This window comes from Akebia trifoliata, chromosome 14, assembly GCF_017979445.1.
Source record: "Akebia trifoliata isolate Shusen 1 chromosome 14, ASM1797944v1, whole genome shotgun sequence".
NCBI classification, from domain to species: domain Eukaryota; kingdom Viridiplantae; phylum Streptophyta; class Magnoliopsida; order Ranunculales; family Lardizabalaceae; genus Akebia; species Akebia trifoliata.
This window is the reverse complement of record NC_141388.1, coordinates 4,264,452-4,287,680: the sequence shown is the minus strand read 5'-3', so window position 1 is coordinate 4,287,680 and position 23,229 is coordinate 4,264,452. Positions and strand designations below refer to the sequence as shown.

General features: G+C 33.5%; 1 protein-coding gene across 2 annotated transcripts; it reads left to right on the top strand.

Annotated features, from left to right (window-relative positions):
• The first annotated feature begins 8,891 nt into the window (after positions 1-8,891).
• Positions 8,892-11,732, top strand: LOC147385654 (UPSTREAM OF FLC protein (DUF966)). Of its 2 annotated transcripts, none has more exons than XM_086424151.1 (4): positions 8,892-9,281; positions 9,425-9,494; positions 9,592-10,469; positions 11,435-11,562. In XM_086424151.1, the coding sequence occupies exons 1-3, from the start codon at positions 9,053-9,055 to the stop codon at positions 10,466-10,468; spliced, it is 1,176 nt and encodes a 391-aa protein (XP_086280277.1). In that variant the 5' UTR covers positions 8,892-9,052; the 3' UTR covers position 10,469; positions 11,435-11,562. The 2 variants fall into 2 exon arrangements, with proteins under 2 accessions (XP_086280277.1, XP_086280276.1); XM_086424150.1 differs by having other exon boundaries at positions 8,894-9,281; positions 9,592-10,464; positions 11,435-11,732.
• The last annotated feature ends 11,497 nt before the right edge of the window (positions 11,733-23,229 follow it).

Sequence of the window (23,229 nt, the reverse complement as noted above, 5' to 3'; positions counted from 1 at the left end):
TTGTACTAAGGATCATCAACCTAAGTTGATAGCCATTCTCGTATCTAAATTTTTTTAGAATAACAAATGTGTTAACTTAAAATATGTAATTCCGGAATTGCCCTTTAAAATTGGGTACATGTGGCCCAAATCCAACATTGGAATCCTTAACCAGCATCTCAGAAGTGGGGAAGGGATAACTCTTAAACTTCATGGAAATTGGGCTTGGAACACAATCCTTGGAACAGTTCCAAAGGCCTTTGCAGGATTATCAAATATTCTTACCAGTTACAAGGTATTGTCACCAATCGCGATAAAGTTACAAAGTGTGGATGATTAGTTTGCTTGAGTAAGGATTGAAATTTAAGCAAACAATTGCTGAATTTATCGTAAGGATAGCGTTATAAATTGAATCATGGGCTTTATCTATGATAACCCCAGACCCAATATTTAGAAGGCCTATCCAAACCAATGGGCACAATTTCTGTGTCGGCCCAACTTTGATTTCTAGAGAAATTTTTATAAACTAGAAAATTGAAGCATTCCTTTAAATTTTGGATGACTACACCTACCTAATTTACTTACCCTAACTTTAGGAAATTCATGTTGATAAGCCTATTCTTGATTATATGGGAATATATATATGCATCAGCTTTGCAACTATCTCAAGTACGAGCAGAAAACATCGCTATCGAGACCATAATTATATGGGAAAAGAATTTGAGAAATGAGATTCCTTTTCCGCATAAGAAACTTTATGTGAACTGTGTAGACGCTGACATATCTGTTTTCCCTGTAGATTGCTGACCCAGATACTCATCTAGGTTTTGCTCAATTAGTAGACCATGGTCTTATCCAAAGACTAGTTTCAGGGCATGTGCAATCCCTGCACATCATACGCATCAAGTAAGTGAGGGTGCATCCTCATGAGTAGCTCTTAAGGAATTAATGTTCATATTGGATATCGAACTTACGATCTATGTGCGTTAATCGTTTATTGGTCCGAAATTTCTTCTAAAAATACTTTGTTGCACACTTAATTGAGTCCATGGCATTCAAACCATCTCTTGTCATATCTAAACAAAAGAAAAAGGTTCTTTGAATGACTAAAATGATCAACTATGTGGTTGGGTATCAATCGTGAAAAATTATCAAATCTAAGCAATAGAAGTTATCAATCAAGTTGAATGTTAATGTCTCGGTTGTATAGGATTAACAGATCCAAAAATCATCAGGCTCCTTGTGTTTAGGAATACAACATATTTGTAACTCTAACGATGTGTCCATATTAGATCCTTCCGCTCATCTTCTTATTCAAGTAGCTCACATCCACTAGGTTTTCATACAAAGATTGTTTTCATTTTTGCTCACATTCCTTTATCTTGTGTTTTAGAAATTCATATTTGTTTTCTGCACTGGACACAATAATGTATTATAATTTGAGTTCTCTCCATCCTTGTTCAATGGATCATGGTAGAGAAAATTTGCAATTTCTCCCTTGACATTTTTATAAAATTCCTATAAATAAAAAAAAACTTGATCTTTTGATTTCATTTCATGGGATGCACCCAAAATTCACTAATCTTCTATTTAGTATTCTTTTACAATATCACTTTCAATATTTTCATAAATTACAACATTGATAAGGATCAAGTACATGTATTTGATGAGATAGACTTCCAAAACTTATTCACATGGCCAAAGAATTATGGATAAATGATCTAATAATCTCTTAATTGGACTTTTGGAACTCTCAACCTAACAACATGACTCAAAAACTCATTGAAGTGGCATGCACAAAGAAATTAGATTCTTTTGCTCGGGATACATAACTACATTGCAAACGACCAGTCAATTGTTATCTCGAGGGAAAGAATATATAGTTCTTTGCCCATGCCATGTTAGTGAGTTTTTGAGTCACCTTGTCAAATTGAGTTACAAGACCATTACTCTTAGGTTGTGTTTGGATTGAGAGAAATTGAGAGAAGAGAAAGAAAAATAAATGAGCTTCTCTCCATTTTTTCTATTTAGATTGTTAAGTGAGCAGAGAAGATAAAAGAATTGGAGAGAAAAAAATATGTGGGTTTTCTTTCTCTCCAAAAGTGGAGAGAAACCCTTTTAAATATTTTATAATGCCTACTCTACCCCTGTATCTCTTTTAAGATATTTTAAAATTTCAAAATTATCTCAAATTCTCTTCTATAAACCCAAATATGGTGGAGTGAAATTGAGTTTCTCTTTTTTTAATGAATTTATCTTCCCTCCACTTCTTTCGATCCAAACACAACCTTTGAGAATTTCAAGAAAGAATGTGAGAGTAGAATTAGGGTGTGTACCATTGAGAGAAAACCCATTGAAAATTTAATTTCTTGGTAAAATTGGTATTTTTATTATGATTTCATCATGGCTTGAAAGGTTTTTCTTCAAATTTTTATATTTAATCTCGAGGAATATAAACTCTCCGATCTCAGGGACGACAGTCCCTCGGATTGATAACAGCATTCCGTCCTTCATCAAATAGGGCGTTGGACATTAAATATCTTCGACCACGTGTGACTGTTTGGGAAAGCCTAATAAAATGTGTCATTAAGACCATATAGACTTTGACTTTCTGTCGATTGTTTGGACTACCGTCCATTTCTTTGACTTAAAGACAATATTTTGACTCAAATAGAGTTTCGAGTCATCAAGTACCGAGCCAACTCGAGTTTCCATCCTGCGCGCATCACCTGATGTTTTTATTTGATCCACACTAGGCGACAAGGATTGATCGAGTGGAGACGAACGCTACATGACAATATAGCCCCAATTTTAAATAATAAAGGAAGAGCACCGCCACAATGAGATCCACACGTACAATCTCAAAGATATGGGCCCTGATCTTTGAACGGACCCCACATAATTGTACTACCTTCTGCCCTGTCAATCTGATCCATCTTTCCATGGATTTGATCTGATCTTACAACATCAATCATGCAACTTGTGGGCCTTTCGTAATATTATTGCAGGCTATTTATGGAATAGTTCGGGTCACGGATTCTGTGTCGAATTATTGGCCCGTATAAAGGGGATCTATAAATGGGTGAGACGTACAAAAGTAGATTGGCTCTTGGCTCTTACCGAATGGTTAAAAGACATTATGGGAGGGGGGGGGGGGGGGGGGGAATTCTCGAACATGGACACGTGGTTCGAACGATTTTTTGAAGCAGGGACTTGAAGTTCGGATGGACTGCTTGATGGGCACTGTTGACAAAACTCCTCGGATTCACGGACGCTCAGCTCGAACATGCACCACCAACCCATCAAGTAGTTCGGATGGAGTACTCTATGGATATCAAATGTCAGTATAGATTGGCAAGATGGATACGATAGATGAGCCATTGGTTGACAGCTCTGACAATCCTTACCATATCAGATCAGTTCTGATTACTCCAGAGCAATTGCAACTATCCCTGCACCTGACATACTAGAGAGTAAGCAAATTACCATGAGTTACATCAAAGAATGACACAGAAAACAATCATAATAGACGCCTATGAAAAGAAGAGGACCGTGGGTAAAAGGGGAGGTTCCTTTTTTTCTTCTTCTCTCTAAAAATAGATTAAGATTTACAGTTTCGAATATTATTGTCTTTAACTTAATCGTTGGAGTGGACTAATTCGTAGGTTCGCCCGAGCAACGGGAGGAAGGAAAAATGTTGAGCAAAATTCAGTATCTACAATACACATAAATTATTTTATCATGATGTTTAATTTGGCGTAGGCTACCTCCTGCTGTTGGGGCAAAATTGTCCATTTAAAACTAAATGTTTGGTCGATTTACAAAACCTAAGGACTTACATGGTACAATGTGTATAATAAAGAAGGAACGAGTACATGTGCACATGTAGAATAAAGGCCTTGTGAAAATAGTGGTTTTGCAAATTTTAATTACATGTTAAGAGGATATTTTCATATCTTATATATCCTCTACCTTCTTACCCCATAAAAAGCAAATATGAGATTTTATTTTTATTACATTTTTTTTAACTAATTAATTTATCTTATTAATTATTGATATTTTCATCTCTATTATTGGAAGCTTAAATTATCTAGAGTCGTGCTACACTGAGTTGACCTGACAGTGCACAAATAACCATTGATTTAATTTCTTGAGATACAAGTTTAAAAATCAATGATTCTTTATACATTGCCAAACTAGTGTTTAATGTAAGAAATCAAACATTTTCCTTATATAAAACTAATAATTGCTCATAGCACACGTCTTTGCGGTAATTTGAAATAGGCTAACCTTACTATCTTAGTAAGATTTCAATTCTCACCAGGGGTTGTTGGACCCATATGGATTATCTCACTGAAAATTTAACAACACAGTCTTCTAGATTTTATAGAAAAACTCATATTAAAATAAAAATATACATATATATTGAATCTAAAATTGACGGCTACAAAAATCCCAAATTTAGCCCCTTTAAAAAAATAAAATTAAAAATAAAATTCTTAGAAATTTATCCTCAACAACCCTGTAGCATTAGATAATGTTTTTGGATGCGACAAGATGATGCATTTAGGAAACTTTCCCTCTTGAATTTAGTAAGAAAAGTATTTTTTTAATTAATTATTTTATTTTATTAATTAATGAAGTTTTTTTTATTTTTTTTATTTTTTTTATTATTATTATTTTTATAGGAAGCTTGCTGTATAAAGTTAATAATTGTCCACAACACACTATTTGTGGTTAAAACTTTGAAATAGGTTAGCCTTACTTAAATCTTACTAAGGGTCGTTGGGTCATATGGATTATCACATTGGAAATCAAATACCACATCCTTCTAAATTTTATTGAAAAAAATCAAATTAAAAAATATGTATATATTTTTTGAACTTAATTCAAAGTGCTTAAAATGGATAGCTACATAACTCCCAAATTAAAAATTAAAATAAAAAATCAAAGGTCTTACAATTTTTTCCTCTATAACCTTATGGCATTAGAACGTGTTTTTGGATGCCACAAGATGATGTGGTGAGGAAACTTTCCTCTTTGAAGTTACATGAAGTATTTTTCTAAAACTTTAAACTAAATAGGAAAGTGTTTTTCTAAAACTTTAAATTTATGATCATGATGACAAAAATCTATTATTATTTTGAAGAAAAAAATTGTAATTAAATAATGGTTTTTTTTTTCTTCAAAAAATCACGATTAATAGTGATTTAATCAACGTTCTTTGAAAAATCATTAATTATTTTTTGTTTTTAGTATTTTTAAGTAATATATATTTTTCATTTAATATATAAAATATATTTTTCTTTTACATTTTTATACTTAAATTTTTATTTATTTTTTTAATTTATCCTTTTACAAACTCTTGCCAACTTTATACAAAGTTTTCTCTTGCTGAATTATTCCCAAACCATGACTTTGTTACTATGCTTATGAGAGAAATTCACTGTCCACACCTCACTCTTACTTTAAATCAAATACTTAGTATATCATCTCTCTCTCTCTCCATTCAATAATGATCTTTCTTGTAAAACCAATGATCAAGTCCTTTTTTTTTTTTTTTTTTTTTTTGTATTTGAATTTTACCATTGGATAGCCACTGTGGCCATTGAGGAGAATGGATGTTGAGAAGAGGATATAATAGTATTTTATATATATATATATATATATATATATATATATAAACTCAAGATATTATAGGTATTAAATATTTTAAAATGATGTGGGTCTCTTTCCAAGGTTTGTTGAGTAACAAACTTGATTGCTACAAAATAAGAAACGAAAGAAAGAGTAACAAACTTGATAGATCTATGAGGTAAATCTCTCAACTTTAAATTGATGTGATATTTATAATCCCAAGTTCATATATCAATGTGATGTCACCTAAAAGGAAAACGTAATAATGCTCAATTATCATCAAGAAATTTAAACTTATGAATTATGTCTATCCATGATATAATATCACAACTAATACGTGTGAGTGGTTTATTAGGTAGAGGGTCATTTTTATTTTGCAAGTATTTTATATATGATTTAGATTATATATATCAAACACACGAATTCATTTATAGTTAGAGATATGAATGCCTGCAATCATTAGATTAATTTATTAATATTATTTAATGTGATAGATTAACGTCCCACGAAAAAAAGGAAAAAAAAAAAGATTAAGATTCAAAACTCTCTCAAAGTAGTATAAAATACATAACTTTAAATAATATAAAAAGAGTTTATAAGAAATACTAAACATCCTTGCAATGTTAACGAAAGTTACCATTTAGGTATCTTCAAAGGTTGGAATAAGCGTCATTATGTAGAAACTAGAAGATGGAATGTGCGAATGCACACGTATCAAAAGGGTTTATCTGCTATTTAAAGGATGTTTTGTAAGTTTAAAAACCGGGTTGTGGGCTGCAATTTTATTGGTTTTTGGCAAAAATGATTCTGATTATATTACGTTTAAATGTAAAAGTGAGGGCATTGGCATAATCCAAAATATAGTGGCAAAACAATCCTAATCTGCCTTCTCTCATTATAATAGTAAAGACAAGTCAATTATTTTAGTCGTCGGTAGAAAAAATAATATAATTTTTAATAATTATTTAATAGTTCACATGTGCATTTTGCTAGTTATACTATAAAATGATTATTTTGATACATTTATGAATTTATCTAAAGGTATTTTTATAATTTTAAAACATTAATTAACGTGATTTTTTTTATATATCAACAATGCACATCCTTCACCCATTGAGATCTCTATTTTGTCTATTTATTCTCTACCTAAGAAGGTTTTCTTGTTGAGTACAATATAATACTCAAGTTAATTTTTAAAAAAATTATAACTTAGGGCTAAAAATATATTCCAATTACCATTTTTTCCCATATTTTCACAAAATCAAGACAATGATCTATTATATTTGATGGAACAGTTTATATAAAAAGACACAATTGTTGGGCACACTCTCTTTATTTCAAGATTAATACTCATAACCAACGTATCTTGAGAAAATAATTTTTACCACTATCGTGTTTTCTCTTTTTTTACCTTCCAAGAACTATCCCAAATTTATTGTATTTCATCTTCTATCCATTTTTCTTGAATGCCCATTAACTTTAAAACCCCTTAAACGTCAAGATTTGATCCCACTTCCTCTAACTTTTAGATAAAGAGGATTGGGATTTCATTCACTAAGAACCTTGAAGATAATTTCCAACTTTATTGTCACTCATCTTCTCTTTTTTTTCAAAAATACCCTTCTAACTTTATTACATTTTCTCTTTTAACCACTACCAATACTATCCCTCCCCTCGAAGCTTATTACTTTTCTCTTCTCCCCCTTTTTTCAATAATATACCTTTAACTTTATTATTTTTCCTCTTTTACCCTCTTATTCTTAAAAAGGATGCCCGGGACTTTAGGCACAGGTAAACTTTAGTAAATAATGATAAGGATGAAGATCTACATCGATGAATTACCTAAATGATAAAAAAGCTAGCAATTGACACACATCTTAGGTAATAATATCTAACCATCTAAATAAGGTTGTTAGGTGGAAAAGCTGCAACTGGGGCAGGTTGGTCCAACTTAGACCTGTTTGACAGGCAAGCCTAGGTCAAGTTATGTAAAACATTTGTAGTGTTCAGGTTAGAATAACTCATTCTGGACTTACTTCATGTCAAGCTAAAGTTAAATGTTCGAGAAATCATGCTCAACTCGAACCCAAGACCGTATAGTAAGACATGGATACTTTTATATTAATTATATTATAAATTGGTTTTGTGTTTGTTTGACTTACGAATATTGTTGTGACATGTTTTTAGGGGTTGATGTTCTTGTACACTGGTGATATTATATCTATTATTTAAGATATGAAATTCATTACTGATCAAAACAAAATTTGGCAATGAACCCAACCCATTCAAAACTACCTAATTGGGGTTAACTTGAACTCAACCCAAGTTGAGTTGAACTCGAAACTCGTAACTTTGTCCTCCAACCTGCCCTGGTTGAAAGCCCACATACCCCAATCACGAGGGTGGAGTCATGATTTTGCCCATGTAGACATGTGTTATAATCATTGATACTTTTCATCGAAATACGAAAACATCTATAAGTATGGCACACATCTACATCATGTCCTGAAAATGTTACTCTAACACGATTACATGTGAATAGCCCAATTTAAGCAAGTAGTCAATGAAAATGAAATACCAAAGGCAAAGTATACAATTAGTCAAAGAAAATGAAAGGAAAAGCTATAAACAAAAAGGTGTGCATGCCGTTTGAGTTTGACCGTTTTGACTCCACAAAGTCACACTAGTTGACTCAAAAACTTATGGGAAAAGTATGAATACACTCGATATAGTTGTCCATCTTTACATGATAGCAAAATAAAAGCTGCATCTTTAAAATTTTCCGAGATTTTTTATTGTACGAGACTTTACGATTTCTCGGATAAAGGCAAGTAACTATATTATATATTTGTATTTCTCTATAGGAGAGTTGTTATTGCCATCCCAATTTTTACTTGTTACACTCCAATAAAAAATTATAATAATAAATCAATAATTGAGAATAATATAAAGTGTGAGTGGCAAAAGAAGCTCTCTCTTTTATTTTTTTTAAAGATTTTTCTTTGTTAGATTTAAAATTTTATATAAGCTTATTTCAAATTGTAAATCATTGATGAAGTTGTTTCAAGGTGTTATAATGCTTTGCAATGTTGAAATAGTAACTTAAATAAATATTTGTATGAAAAGTGTGTTTTAAACATTGTCTTGGGTGTGTTAAAAAAATTCAAAAAACTAAGGTGTAATAAGTAAAGTTGGGGTTGCCAATGGCATCTCTTTATAATAAATAATAATTATTGTGATTTTAGTACTGAAATCTGTAAAGTTTTTTTGTTGTTTTGTTGTTGTTTAGACTCAGGAGCACGAGCATCCCCATTTTGAATCTCCCCGCCTCCGTCCACACCACCCTTTCTCAACTCTTTCCCGACCCCTTCCCCTATAAATTCAATTTCCCCTTCTACCCTTCTCTCTCTCTCTCTGAACATTGAAGAGGAGAATAATGGCGCTTGCTTCAAGAGGCAGAGCAGAGGCTCAAGTACTTAATAAGAAGTGGAAAGACAGAGAGATTAGTCCTGAGAGAACTAAAGTTTGGATGGAACCCAACACAAAGCCCAAAAAAATGGAGAGAAAAGTGGCCGTTGTTTACTATCTTTCCAGAGAGGGTCATCTTGAGCATCCTCATTTCATGGAGGTTCCTCTCTCATCAACCGAAGGACTCTATCTCAGAGGTATTTTTTATTTTATTTATATTTGAAAAAAAAAGGGAGAAAAATTTATGATTCCTTCATGTTTTTCTTTCTGATTGATGAGAGATCAAAGTTTGAATATTTTTCTCCAGTTTATCCTCTGAATCTCTTTCTTAGCATTTCAGATGTAATCAATCGATTGAACTGTTTGCGAGGAAAAAACATGGCGAGCATGTATTCTTGGTCTTCTAAACGGTAGATTCAACCAAAAATTATCGATTTCTTCATGTTTAATCTTTGATTTTTCTATGTTTAATGCGATCTCTTTTTTTTTTTGTTGTTGTTGCTTCAGGAGCTATAAAAACGGATTCGTATGGCATGATTTATCCGAAAACGATTTCATTTACCCTGCTCACGGCCAAGAATACGTTCTCAAGGGATCAGAGCTTCTCGAAAGTTCTCTCAGCTTCAAATCTCAAGAAACAGAGTCTTCAAGCTCGGAAAAGCAGCCGGAAGCACACAAACCAGTCGAAGATTGCGAGTTTCCGGTCGTTTTCCGGCGGAGAAATCAGTCATGGAGCTCTGTCGATCTCCACGAATACAAGGTTTACAAGGCTGAATCCACAGGTGAGTACATCGGAAAAGCCGCGGACGCATCAACACAAACCGACGAAAAGAGGCGGCGAAGAAGAACAATTAGAGAAGATGATGAGAAGGAAGAAGAAGACGATAATGCCCCTTCGTTTGAGGATCAATGTGAAAATCACACTACAGAGTTGAGTAGAGACGAGATCTCGCCTCCTCCTTCGTCTTCCAGTCCAGAAACTCTAGAATCTCTGATTAAAGCTGATGGAAGCATAATAAACATCTCTAGAAGCATTGATGAATCAGATGTTCGAGATCAGACGGTTAATAATCATCCAAGCGGAAGAATCAAGGCTTCAACAGTGCTAATGCAATTGATTTCGTGCGGATCAATCTCCGTTAAAGATTTGGGGTCCACATCAGGGAAAGATCAAGGGTTCTCTTTGATTTCGCTGTACAAAACGAGGCTACCCCGCGGAGCACCGAAACAGACCTCCAAGGAGATGGAGACTTTGATGGAAAACCCTAATTTTGCAGGGATTCGATTGGAAGATAAAGAATACTTCAGCGGGAGTTTAATTGAGACGAAGAAGGACGAATTTCCAGCCTTAAAGAGATCGTCTTCTTACAATGCAGATCGGTAAGGTATTTTATTGTTTTTTTCTCGCTAATGATTTGCGGACTAAAATTTTTTCACTTGTCTGACGTGGCAAGAGTACAGAACCATAGATCATTTTCTTCGGGATACGCTAGGAAAATGATCTATGGTTCTGTACCACTGCGACGTCAGGGGAGTATTAATCGAGTGAAATTTCGAGTCAGAAAATCATTAGCCTTGTTTTTTCTTCAGATTCCAGAGTACCATTCTTACACACACTGCAAGTTATTACTAGTTCTTGTGTTTAGTTTAGATTTTTGCACTAAAAAAGAAAGCACATTAATAAATTACGAAACTGCCATTGTTGCAATTTGAAAGTTGAATCTGATAATCGTACGGTGCTTTAGAAAAGTGCCAGCTAATTTTATTTTATCTATTTTTTAATTTGATGATGATTGGGGGAAATAAAACCCGAATCGCTTTTTCTAGATTCCATTTTAGTTTTCTACAAGTTGACCTAATTTTTTTAAGAAAAAAAACTTTGGTATGACTCGCGTGTACCTGCTCCGTATGTTTGTCAATGCCAGACAGTGACACGTGGTGATTTATGTGGACCCACTGACCATAAAATGGCCTACTACTTAATCAACTCCATATCTGATGATGGAACAGTGATAAATACCAAAAATTCCCACCAAATATAAAATGGGTAATAGAATTCAGGAAGGCCCACCAATCAAATCACATCTTTACTTGTCAAAAAGAAAAGTCAAATCTTTAACTTTTTAATAGAAAAAAAAGGTGTGAGCGCCTTTAAAGCGATTTTCTCGCCCTATGGCGTTGTTTGCTAGCGTTCGGTCAATTGATTTGATGGTAAGGGGATGGCTTATATGGCCCATATGTTTTTTTATTTTTTATTTACTTTGGCACCACGTGAGACTAATTTTTGACCTCAATACCCCTGATCTATTTATTTATTTATTTACTTTTAAATTGGGTGATCCGTGATCAGAAGCTCGAAGTTGGAATTAAGGGAGAAAGAAATAGATGGAGTGCGAGCGAAATGCATACCAAGGAAGCTAAAGACGTCAACGAAGAAAGAAGGCAACAACATCAACGTTTCAAGGACAAATGGTCTTGAAGTTAGTAAGAGAAATAGCGAGGAACCCGTCAAATAAAAGAAGAAGAAACAGACAAGCTTTGTAACTAGAGTCGGAGAAAAAAACAATGGAGAGAGACTTTAGTGTTTTCCGTTAGCTTGCAAGCCACGGCACGTAGTTGTAGAAATCAATATAAATATATTATGCTAACTTTGATGCTAAAACCCCAAATTTCTTTCTTCTTGCTTTTTCCAGCAATTTTATATTTTTTTGATAAATGTTTCTTCTAAGGTGGGTTGAAAAATTTTATGTTGATTTAATCTACTGGAGTTGTACTAGGGATTAGGTATAGGTTTTCATTATAATTAGACTTCTATCTCAAGTGGGATCCAATGAAAGAAGTTTAAGTGGGACTGTTGTTGGACACTAATAAAGAGATGGTATCATATGTATGTTATTTAACTGGTGTTGAACATCTTACATTCAAATACTATTAGACTATAATATTTTTGGTACACGTACCAATCACGGTAATTGAATTAATTATTTTAGGGCATTTTAATCATCAGCTCGGATCCTATACACCCTGGTTGAAGCATTGAAACCTTCCTCTCACGGTTCAATACATGTTAGGTAAGCCACCATCTTAGAAATTCAAATCTCAAGTATCTCCCTTCACAATTTGCTTGAATTGTGGCTTACTTGGCATGTCTTGTGGTGTGGGGTTCATGTCAATGGAGCATATCTAATTGATCAAGTTGTAAAAATAACAGTACGGGGATAGTTGGGTAGAAAATGTATATGTACTTCTACTTGGGCTTGCTAGATAAAAGGATCTATCTTTTATTCTTATTTTTAAATTTAAAAAAAATTTATGAGTTGGTTTAATATAAAATAAATTTTATTTATTTATTTATGATTGAAGATTTCAAACCCGTAGGCCGAATGAACAAGGGCGAGGCAACTGACCTCTTAAAGCAGCATATCTCACCCAAGTCTCTTGGAGTATATGTAATATCCCCAGGAAAAATTCCTGTGGGTGGCCAACAAGGGAGCTTGGCCACTGCGGATATAAAATAATATAGATAAGAAGTTCTCTTCACGATACTCTTTACTGAAGACTTCATTAAAAATATTTAGTGTTAATATGAATATTATTTAATAATGACTTCAAAAGCTTGATTTTTTAGAATTAAAATGCAGTAATGCACATTAAAATAATCTACTCGTTTTTCCTATTGTGACATAAATTTTAGCAATGTTTACTATTAGTTTTATAATAATTTATACTTGTTGTGGTAGTATTTTTCCACATTAGTCATATTATGTAACTGTTGCACAATTGGTGCTTTTTTCTTGTTTTTGTCGCTATTTTTTGAGAGTTCACATTTGATGTTAACAAATTTCTATGTTAAGCTGATGAACCAATGGCATGATGATATGTGAATTGCAAAAAAGAAAAAGCAAGTGTGATTGGTTAGTGGAGAGAAAATTTTTGAACGGTTAAGAGCAAAAATGGGAACTCTTAACCGTTCAAAAATTTTCTCCCCACCATCCAATCACAAAAATTTGTTAATAGCAAATGTTTGCGCATCTTTTGAGATGGCTGAGGTTTTGGTGTCCGTCAAGTCCGACTACTAAACGGGGGTTTCAACTACTGAGCTTGACTCTTATTATTACGCCATGTAGTATAAGATTCTCTTAAGATCTTGACTTGTTTTCTTGTATCTCAAGGTAATATTTTTTATTTTTCCCCACAACTATTATTATATACGATCAATTATATATCACATTTCTTATTTGATTCCCCCCTATAATTCTCTTTAGAGCCCATTTTTAGAAAATATTTTTTTAAGACCAGATCCATGAAGGAATGTTACATTTTCATTATTTTCTAGCTATTCAATAGTTTTGGAGAGCATCCATTATTTTTGCTTTTTTTTTGGGTGATTTAGACATACCTCCCTATGTTTTTCTGAATATTAGAGACACCCCCTATGTTTTGAAACTGATGACATGCATCATTTGACCTCAAATTTTTAAATAGATTAAGAGGAAAAGACTCAAATGCCCCTCATTTTTAATTTTTAACCAAAAATCTATATTTTTCTTCTCAAAATTAGTCATCTTCAATCTCTTTTGGATAAATTTTTTAACTCTCATCATCTATTTTAAGATTATATCTACTTAAAATGTTAAACATTCAAATCTCAAGGCAAGATACAATTTTTGAGGAAGTATAAAATGATGAAATTTTGGATAGAAAAATCTTGAATGCTTTACAAAACGAGGTAAGATAAAAAAGAATAGATGAAAATAAGGTTGAATAAATTAAAATTATCTTAGAGGTTGAAGAACAAGATGATCTTTTTGGCTAATGTTTAATAAGGGAATGTCAGTCTTTTCTCCTTACGGTATGTTTGATTGCATGGAACGTCACTTTCCATGGAATTTAAAATCCATGGGAAATTAGTAGTGGAAAATAGGTAGGGTTGGAAAATCAAATTCCATTGTTTGATTTCACTTGAATAAAATCATGGAAAAATATGAGAAAAAAGAAGAAGAGGAGAAGGAGGAAGAAGATGAGAGGAGGGGGAGAGGAAGAAGAAGAGGAAAGAGGGAGGATGTGGCGACGACGGTAAGTGAGGAAGATGGGGGGAAAACGTGGTGGTGGTGGCGGTGGCAGAGGAGATGAGGGATGGAGAAGAAGAGAGAGAGAGAGAGAAGGTGGTCAGAGACGGAGTCGACGGCGACGGTGACGACGATGGTGACGACGGCGACGACGGCGATCACGACAACGACGAGGTTAGTGTAATGGTGGTGGTGGTGGTGGTAGGGAAGAATTGAGGATGGAAAATATGGGTGGATTTCATTTTCCCACCCATATGGGTGGGAAAGTGAAATCCATGATTTAGTGGACTTTTTGAATGGGGTGGAAAATGAATTTCCATTTCCATGTGCAATCAAACACTTGAAAAATGTCATTTTCTATGGAAATTGATTTTCCACCCTATTTTCCATGTGCAATCAAACATACCCTTAATCTATTTAGAAGACTGAAGTCAAGGGATGCATGTCATCAGTTTCAAAATATAGGGGGTATATCTAATATTCAAGAAAACATGAAGGGTATGTCTAAATCACCTTTTTTTTTTTTTCATTTTTTGGTTTATATGATAATAATTCAGTACTATTTTTAATTATATTTTGTAATTTTATTTTAAATTTTTAAATAATTATACACTTTTTTATTTTGGTCTAATTCGAGTCATAGTCCCAATATCACGGACCCACTTTGACTTTGGAACTTGAAATATAATTTTTTTCCAAAGTTCACATTAAACGCGTCCAAGGATAGGGTTGTTAGGAATTGGATCCAAAAATTAAAAATTAAAAAAATTGCAAGTGGATTTCAGGGTTTCGAGACTTATATAAGAATAATGATAAACCCTCTGACAAACTCCCCCCAAATTCTCCTGTCGTGGTTGTTCACATTTCCTTCTATTAATAATAATATTAAGAAAAATTTGCTTAAAAGACCCTCATAAAGGGATTTCTTTCTAAACAGTCCCTAAGTTTTGGACGATGTCTTAGTAGCCCATTTGGTAAATTTTTCTTTTCTTTTCTTAACAGTCCCTATTGGGGCAACCCCCATATACAACAAACGAGCCTTTCGGGTCTAGCTTGAGTTGGATGTTTTAGCTCTTCAAGTATGAGAAAGAACGAGACAATTTCGGTGTATGCTTGTAGGAGAGTCCGAATGTCCCTTCTGAGGCAAAAAACTCTCCTCTTTGGCGATCTAAGGGGCAAACACTTTTTTTTAATATTTTATATTTTTATTTATTTTATTTAAAGGCGAAGACTTTGAAATGGGCAAACACGCCAGGCTTGGATCTCATCTCCCATATTTCTCACAATTGAATGTCTTAACCGTTCGAACTCATTGTTTCATCCAACAAAATTAGATTTTTAGCATCTTAATCAAGTTTCGGATACTCCATTATGTCGGAAAGGATTTAAGAAGGAAGAAGAAGCCATTATCAAGGATTTTTTTTTTTTTTTTTAATATTTTGAAGATGCATGTAAAAAATTAGAGATTTTTTTCACTTTTTTTTTCTTTATTTTTAGATGAAAATCGATCAGAATGATTCTTTTGAATTGAAATCATCTAAACAAGTCGTTATCTAAATTTTTCAGTTAATCTTTTCATGCAATTTAGTCGAAAAAGCTCAAAAAATGAAAATGGGTGGGTTCTACTAGTGTCAAGTTTGACAGTAAATAAAAAGTGGTGAACTTGACAATAAATAGTGGTGAGTTCGACAATAAAAATTTTGAAGTCGACAGTAAATAGTGGTGAGTTCAATAATAAAAATTGTGAACTTGATCGTAAATAAAAAGCGTTGACTTTGACAATAAATAGAAAATAAATAAAAGTGGTGAACTTGACAGTAAATAGTGATGAGTTCAATAGTAAAAATTGTGAACTCTACCGTAATTCGACAGTAAATAGAGTCCACCAATAACGAGGAACCATTTAGAAAAGAAAAGTTCACTAAATGTCCTGCCAAGCTACCGTTGAAAATTTAGGGACTATTTTGAAAGAAGTCCCTTCATGAGGGTCCTTTTTAATAATTTCCCTAATATTAATAACGTTCCACATGGCATTCTCACGGCGTGTTCATCAGAATCCTTAAAAAGAAGTTTCTATCCTCCATTCCTCATTTTCTCGTAGCCCAAACTTCAGCAGTCTGGGCCTTGTCGTAGCCCATTTACATGTATCGTTTATGTGTACAGGTTTGTGAAATATATTTTGGGCCTCTTAATTGTGTAAGGGGGTCTTCTTGTAGACCAATAAATTGACATTCAACTTGATTAATGAGTTCTAATCATTAGATTTGATAATTTTTATTTTTAATAATTAATTCTTATTCACAGATTAATGCTCCTTTAATATAAGTCTCAGAACTGATACGAAGATTATCAGGACAAAATCCCGAGGGATTGGCTCAATGGCAATTTTGGACCGATGAGCAATTAATGCTCATAGGTCGAGAGTTCGATAATTCCATAGGGGCCACCCACGAGGGCATACCCTCACTTACCTGATGCATGTGATGTGTGGACGTTGCACGTGCACCGGGACTAGTCTTTGGACAAGAACGGGATTAATCCTTGGACAAGACCATGGTCTATGGACTCGGAAAAGCTCAGATATGGGCCCGGTCCGCTGTCTACAGGATATCCAGTTATTAAAATAAAAATTAAAAAAAGAAGATTATTATGACAACTAGGTAACCGGAAAAAACTTTGAAACGAGCAGCCCACTTCAAAATTTTGAAGGAACCATCTCTATTGATTTGTTGGGCATGTCCTATGTAATCCCGATTCTTCTTCTAGTCAAAATCATGAGTTGCTTGAAGTGTTGCCGTCTCACAATTGTCAAGCCCATGTTAATCTTGTCAAGTATTGTTCAATATCTGAAGAGAAAATTGATGGAGTTGATCCAAAAACGTTCAACAAACATCAATTAGAATGAATATGCACGTTGAAGTCATTAAGATTACATATTGACATAGTGAAGTTGATACAAACATACTTTCAATAACAAAAAAAGTGGCCTTTAACCATGATTGGTGAGATGGCCAAGATCACGCCTCAGGAAGCAAAGGCCTTGAATTCAAATCTCTTTAGGGATTTGTCTCAAAAATTACCTTGTGCGTGTGGGGGGAGGGGATTGTACGTGCTCCGAAGATTAGTCAGATGCTCTAAGTGGCCCAGTTACCTTGATTCAAAAAGAGAGAAAAAAAAAAGTTGACTTTCGACATAATTGAGTAAAATAATAAATCCTTGATGATCATTTTGATTTATATCCCATATCAACCTACATGCTTTAGGTGGGCCATGGGCCTTTAAGTTGTTATGGTAAATATTTTCCTTTACGATAACAAAAAGATTGACAACTTGCTAAATTGATTAAAGTCTGTGAGTGTTGATACCATGATTTGGGTTCAAAATCCCACATTAACTACTACTTACTAACCACCATCCGCTTGTCTATTTAATAAAATGTTGGATGACGGATGGATGGTCGAATCATAAGAAGGACAACGCATTTTATCAACTTTTACAGGGATGAAGGATGTGTGTGTGTGTGTGAGAGAGAGAGAGAGAGAGGAGAGAGAGAGAGAGAGAGAGAGAGAGAGAGAGCTTGAATACATGAAAAATAATTCAATACACTAACCATTGGTGTAAAAACTATCCCCTCCTAACATGAATCTTGAACACCCATTATAGAGAGATCAAATTATTGGGAGGTTAACCCCCAAAGGGTTGGTGAGATGGCCAACTCCACGCCCGGCTCATGAAGTGGAGGTCTTGAGTTTGAATCACTTCGGATTTATCCCAAAACTCACTTGGTGCACTTGGGGGAGGGGATCACACGTACCCTTAGAGAATTGGATGCAACATATTATGATACATGGGATACATTGTATTATCATCTCAAAAGGAAGGGAATGTTGGAGAATAATATATGTAGCAATATCAATTAGGATATTCTACATTAGGAAGTTCTAATAAATTAGAATATTTACGTTAGGTTAGTTTTCTTCATTTTGGTTGATGTAATCCGTATAAATATCTTATTAGGATTCATGTAATTATTATTATAGTTTTTTTCAATAAATTCATATCTCCTTCTATTTCTCTACAAATCTCTCACATCTATACATTCAACTCTTACGATTACGTTTTTTTACCTTATAAAAAAAAATCTCTCCAACGAGAGTTCTTTCATTTAAATAGCGCAATCCTAATTTTTTTGCTTTTGGGAGAGATCATGTCATATTTAGTCTCGTAAGCCATTGATTCCGACAGACTCAAAAAATGAAGAAGAGCGGGATGTGACAGTGATGGACTTCACAGACAGGCGATGCCTACCAAAAAGTAGAATTAGATTTTTGACAATCTAATAACATGTCTCTTCATGAGACCAAGATAAATTATTCGGAGAAACCAATTGCATATTCCTTCTACAAAGGGCCATGCAATTGTTGGAGAATGTTAGATAACTTGATGTAACATATTATGATACATGAGATACATTGTATCATTTCAGTGTATCTCATCTAAAAAGGAAGGGAATGTTGGAGAATAATATATGTAGCGATATCAATTTAGATATTCTAATTTATTAGATATTCTACATTAGGAAATTCTAATAAATTACAATATTTATGTTAGGTTAGTTTCCTTATTTTGGTTGATGTAATCCTTGTAAATATCCTATTATGATCCATATAATATTCATCCAAGAATATTCAATAAATCAGCTTTCACATAAGAAATTCGAATTTTATTGAGATTTCTTGGATGAATATTACATGAGTTCTACTAGAGTAATTATAGAAATTACATCAACCAAGATATTAGAAACTTACCTAATATAGATATATTAATTATCTATAATTCGTAATGTAAAATATCTTAATAGATATTGCTAAATATTTTATTCTGAATCACAACCTTAACCTTTCTTTTATTATGAGATACATTGACACAGATACAATGTATCTTATGCATCATATTCTCTTACACCCCTAAGGATTAGTCGGATGCTCTAAGAGGCCCAAATACCTCTATTGGGAGATTTTTTTTTTTTTTATTTTAATTATTGGGTTTGTTGAAAATCTAAAATTTGTTCCAATGCTATTAGAACATCACCCCGTCAAATCTGTAACATACACCTTCCCCTAGTACGTTCATCTCTCTCTCTCTCTCTCTCTCTCCTAATCTTTGTAACAAAATGAATCTCATGAATTTAACGTTGTGACACTGTGGTGCAATTGTAGGAGTTGAGTCTAACTTAGGTCAGGGTCTAGTTCAGAGACCCACTTTGAGTTATGTTTCTCAAAAAATAATTAAAAATGATTTTGGTGATTTTGACACACTCCCTTTCGGTTTTCAAACTGACAACATACCACTTGACCATAGTCTTCTAGAAGAGGTCAATCGAAAATGACTGGAGTATCCTTGTATTCTGTCACTTGCCAAAAGATCTTTGATTTTCCTCAAAAATCCATCTGACCTTTAAGGTAAGGACATTTAGCATAAAAATTCCACAGGTTTATGGCAATGGAAAAAAAACGCCATTTTTTTAATACTCAAAATAAGACTATTTGCTACAATAACTCATATTTTTGGATAGAAATGCCCTCACCTGTAATCTCTCTAATAAACCCCTGAAAATTAATATTCTAAAATGTAACTTCCACCCTCCCAATATTTTCTATCATTGAAAGAGAGAGAGAGAGAGAGATCCATTCTCTCTACCAAAAAGTCATTGGAGTTCATTAAAGAGACTCTAGATTTGAGTAATAACCTCTTGTATTTGATCCACGATCTATTGAAGATTTCAACCAAAGATTATCAATATCTCCTCTATTTCCTTTATTGTTAAGATTTGACGTTGTGGAATTTTTCACTTATAGAAATTTTTGTTAGACAATTTCATCGAGGTTCGACAATAGATATCGTTGAGTCTCAATGATACATTCCAGTATCGAGGTTCAACACTGGGTAAATTATGAATAAAATTACAAAAATTCTATGAAATCATATTTTTTTGCTACCATTTTCCATTTATATAGAAAAATATATCAAGATTATAAGAGTATAAAAACAATTTAAAAAAAAAATTTGAATGAAATAGAGGAGAGATTGATAGCAACATTTGGTTGAAATCTTCAATAGATCGTGGATCAAACACGAGAGTGCTTAGCTACAAGGTTCACTATTATTTTTCAAATTTAGATCCTCTGTAGTGAACTCCAATAGATTTTGGGTAGATTTTGGAAGAGAGAATAAATATCTCTCTATTTCGATGGTATAAAATGTTGGGAGGGAGGAATTACAATTTAGAAGACTATTTTCAAGGGTTGATTAGAGAAATTATAGGCGGGGAATTTTTATGTTAAATGTCCTTAAAGTAAACATGATCTATTTGGCTATATTGTTGGTGATTTAGATATACCGCTCCTAATTTTAGTCATTATTTGAGATATCCCTATGTTTTAAAAATGATGACATCTCTTGACACATTAATCAATTATAAATACCTTCCCACTAGAACTAATCCAACTGAGGCCTAGGATTCTAATTTTAGCTAAATTATATTTAGTTTTTCAACCATGGTTTCAAATTTTGGTTTGACATCCCTTCTTGTTCATGGACGAGATTGAGTTTTCTTGGACAAGTCATCTTGTTTTGGACGAGATAAACCATTTAACTTGTTTTATAATTATTTATTTTTATATATATATATATATATATGGGGAAATGTTCAGCAACAAACATTTTGGCAAAACATTTTTCAAAATATGGGTTAGAGGAATGGGCTGATTTTTGGTGAGGATGATCTCCTCACCGAGGAGATCATCCTCACCAAAGATCAGCCCATTCCAAAACCTCTAACCCATGTTTTGAAAAATGTTTTGCCAAATTGTTTGCCAAAATGTTTGTTGCTGAACGGGACCCATATATATATATGGGGCAGTTCGAGGGACGTGTTTTGGATTAAAGGAAACCAACGACTGAGAACCCGTTAGACATCAATTCCAAAGAATTTATGTAATTTTATAAAAGTCCCTCGTTTTTTTTTAAACTAAATCCAATAGAGAAGTTGTTTAAGGAAATAACTATGTTTCCCTCTCACTCTCAACGAACCCTTCGTTTCCTTTGAACACTCCAGCTCTCTCTTCTCTCTCTCTTGATCTATAGAAGACTCAAGGAAGCCGATCTCTCTCTCTCTCTCTGTTGACCCATCTTTGATGGGAAATTTTCCAGTTACGGAGGTATCGAACGTCCTCCAAATTGGGTTTTTATGCATACAGGCGTTGGTTTCATTAAGGCCATATATGGTTGAAGTGCTGCAAATGTTAACCGATAAAGATTGCAAGATTCCTTTGCCAATGCAACCTCCATTTTCTAAATGCTAGCGTAATGAACCCAAATACCAGCACCATGTCTTTTGTTACGGCTTCATCAGCATCAAACGAACCTATAGACACCTCCACCAAGTCTTATAGTTTTTCTAGTTTAGCATCAAAAAATTCGTTGAAGCATCCATACCAAGATAAAATATTGATCAAATACTCAAACAATCCATTACTTAATTTATCGTTGTAAGTATACATAATTCTCATATTCAAATATAGGATTGCATCTCTCTAGTTGGAGCGATCAATGGGTTTGTAAGGATCTAGTGGACCTTATTGTATTTATCATCAACTTTTCATCTTCAACCTTGTAAGTTACAATCAGTTTGGAGTTTCTATAGAAGCTAGTGAAAATGAGGTGGGGACAGTGGCACATAAACAGTAAAAGATAGATTTTTTTTTTTTTTTTGGGTGGTAGTGGTGGTGGGTTGGTGTTGTTATATTCTCTTTCTTAGATATATAATTACATGGTGCCCTGTTTTGTTATCTCTGTCTCTGATTTTTTCTTTTGAATCCTATATAAATCTACTGCTTATTGATTCGAGTGGGTGGTTGAGAAAGAGAGCTTGACATTTGTTCGATCAAGGTCGATCGATCAAGAGACAGATCGAGAGAGAGTTCGGGTTCCTTGAGTCTTCTACAGATCGAGAGAGATGGAAGAGAGAGCTGGAATGTTCGAAGGAAACGAAGGATTCGTTGAGAATGAAAGGAAAACAGAGTTATTTCCTTTAGTTTTAAAAAAAATAAAAAATGAGGGACTTTTATAAAAATACATAAACTCTTTGGAATTGACGTCTAACACGTTCTCAGCCGTCAGTTTCTCTTAATCCAACGTCTGAGAAACATGGGTTTCTCATGTTTCTCAGACGGTTTCTAACACGTTTTATATATATATATATATATAGGGGACGGTTCAGCAGCCCTAAAGTTTGCCAAGTTTGGTGCCAAACATTTTTCAAAATATGAGTTAGAAGCTTTGGAATGAGCTGATTTTTTGTGAGAATGATCTCTATGATGATGAGATCATCCTCACCAAAAATCAATCTATTCCAAAACTTCTAACCCCATCAAAAGTGATTTACAAAAATTGGACGGTCCACGATTCTTCAACTTGTAAACTAGGGTTAGAAGTTTCAAAATGACCTGATTTTTTATTAGGATGATCTCTATGGTGAGGAGATCATCCTTGCCAAAAATCAGCTCATTATAAAACTTCTAGCCACATGTTTACAACTTGAAAATTTTAGACCGTCCAATTTTTGCAAATCAATTTTGATGGGGTTAGAAGTTTTGGAATTGGATGATTTTTTGCCAGGATGATCCCCTCATCACAGAGATCATCCTCACAAAAAATCAGCCCATTCCAAACATTTTTGCCCATATAAGACAAACGATGTGTCGCAATGTGAGTCGTAATAGGGGTCGTAATAACGCTATCCTATATATATATATATATATTTATATTTATATGCAAATACTTATAATTTTTGTTTTTTTTTTTATATATAAAATAGGATAAATTTGAAGGTGCTTTATTAAAAGATTATATTTTATTTGGATAATAAACATTAACAAAATTATTATTTTTTAATAAGAAAATATAAAATCCCGGTTGACTTGATTGAGATTTTCAAAATATTGCTCGTATCATCTCAATTGTCAAATGAGACACCGTGCGAGATGATTCATAGTGAAAATTTGACTTGATCTCA

Excerpts from the sequence above, each read along its gene's own strand:
- LOC147385654 (XM_086424150.1), top strand. The coding sequence starts at position 9,053 with ATGGCGCTTGCTTCAAGAGGCAGAGCAGAGGCTCAAGTACTTAATAAG. Across the intron at positions 9,282-9,424 it reads CGAAGGACTCTATCTCAGAG|ATGTAATCAATCGATTGAAC; the intron begins GTATTTTTTATT and ends TTAGCATTTCAG. Across the intron at positions 9,495-9,591 it reads TATTCTTGGTCTTCTAAACG|GAGCTATAAAAACGGATTCG; the intron begins GTAGATTCAACC and ends TTGTTGCTTCAG.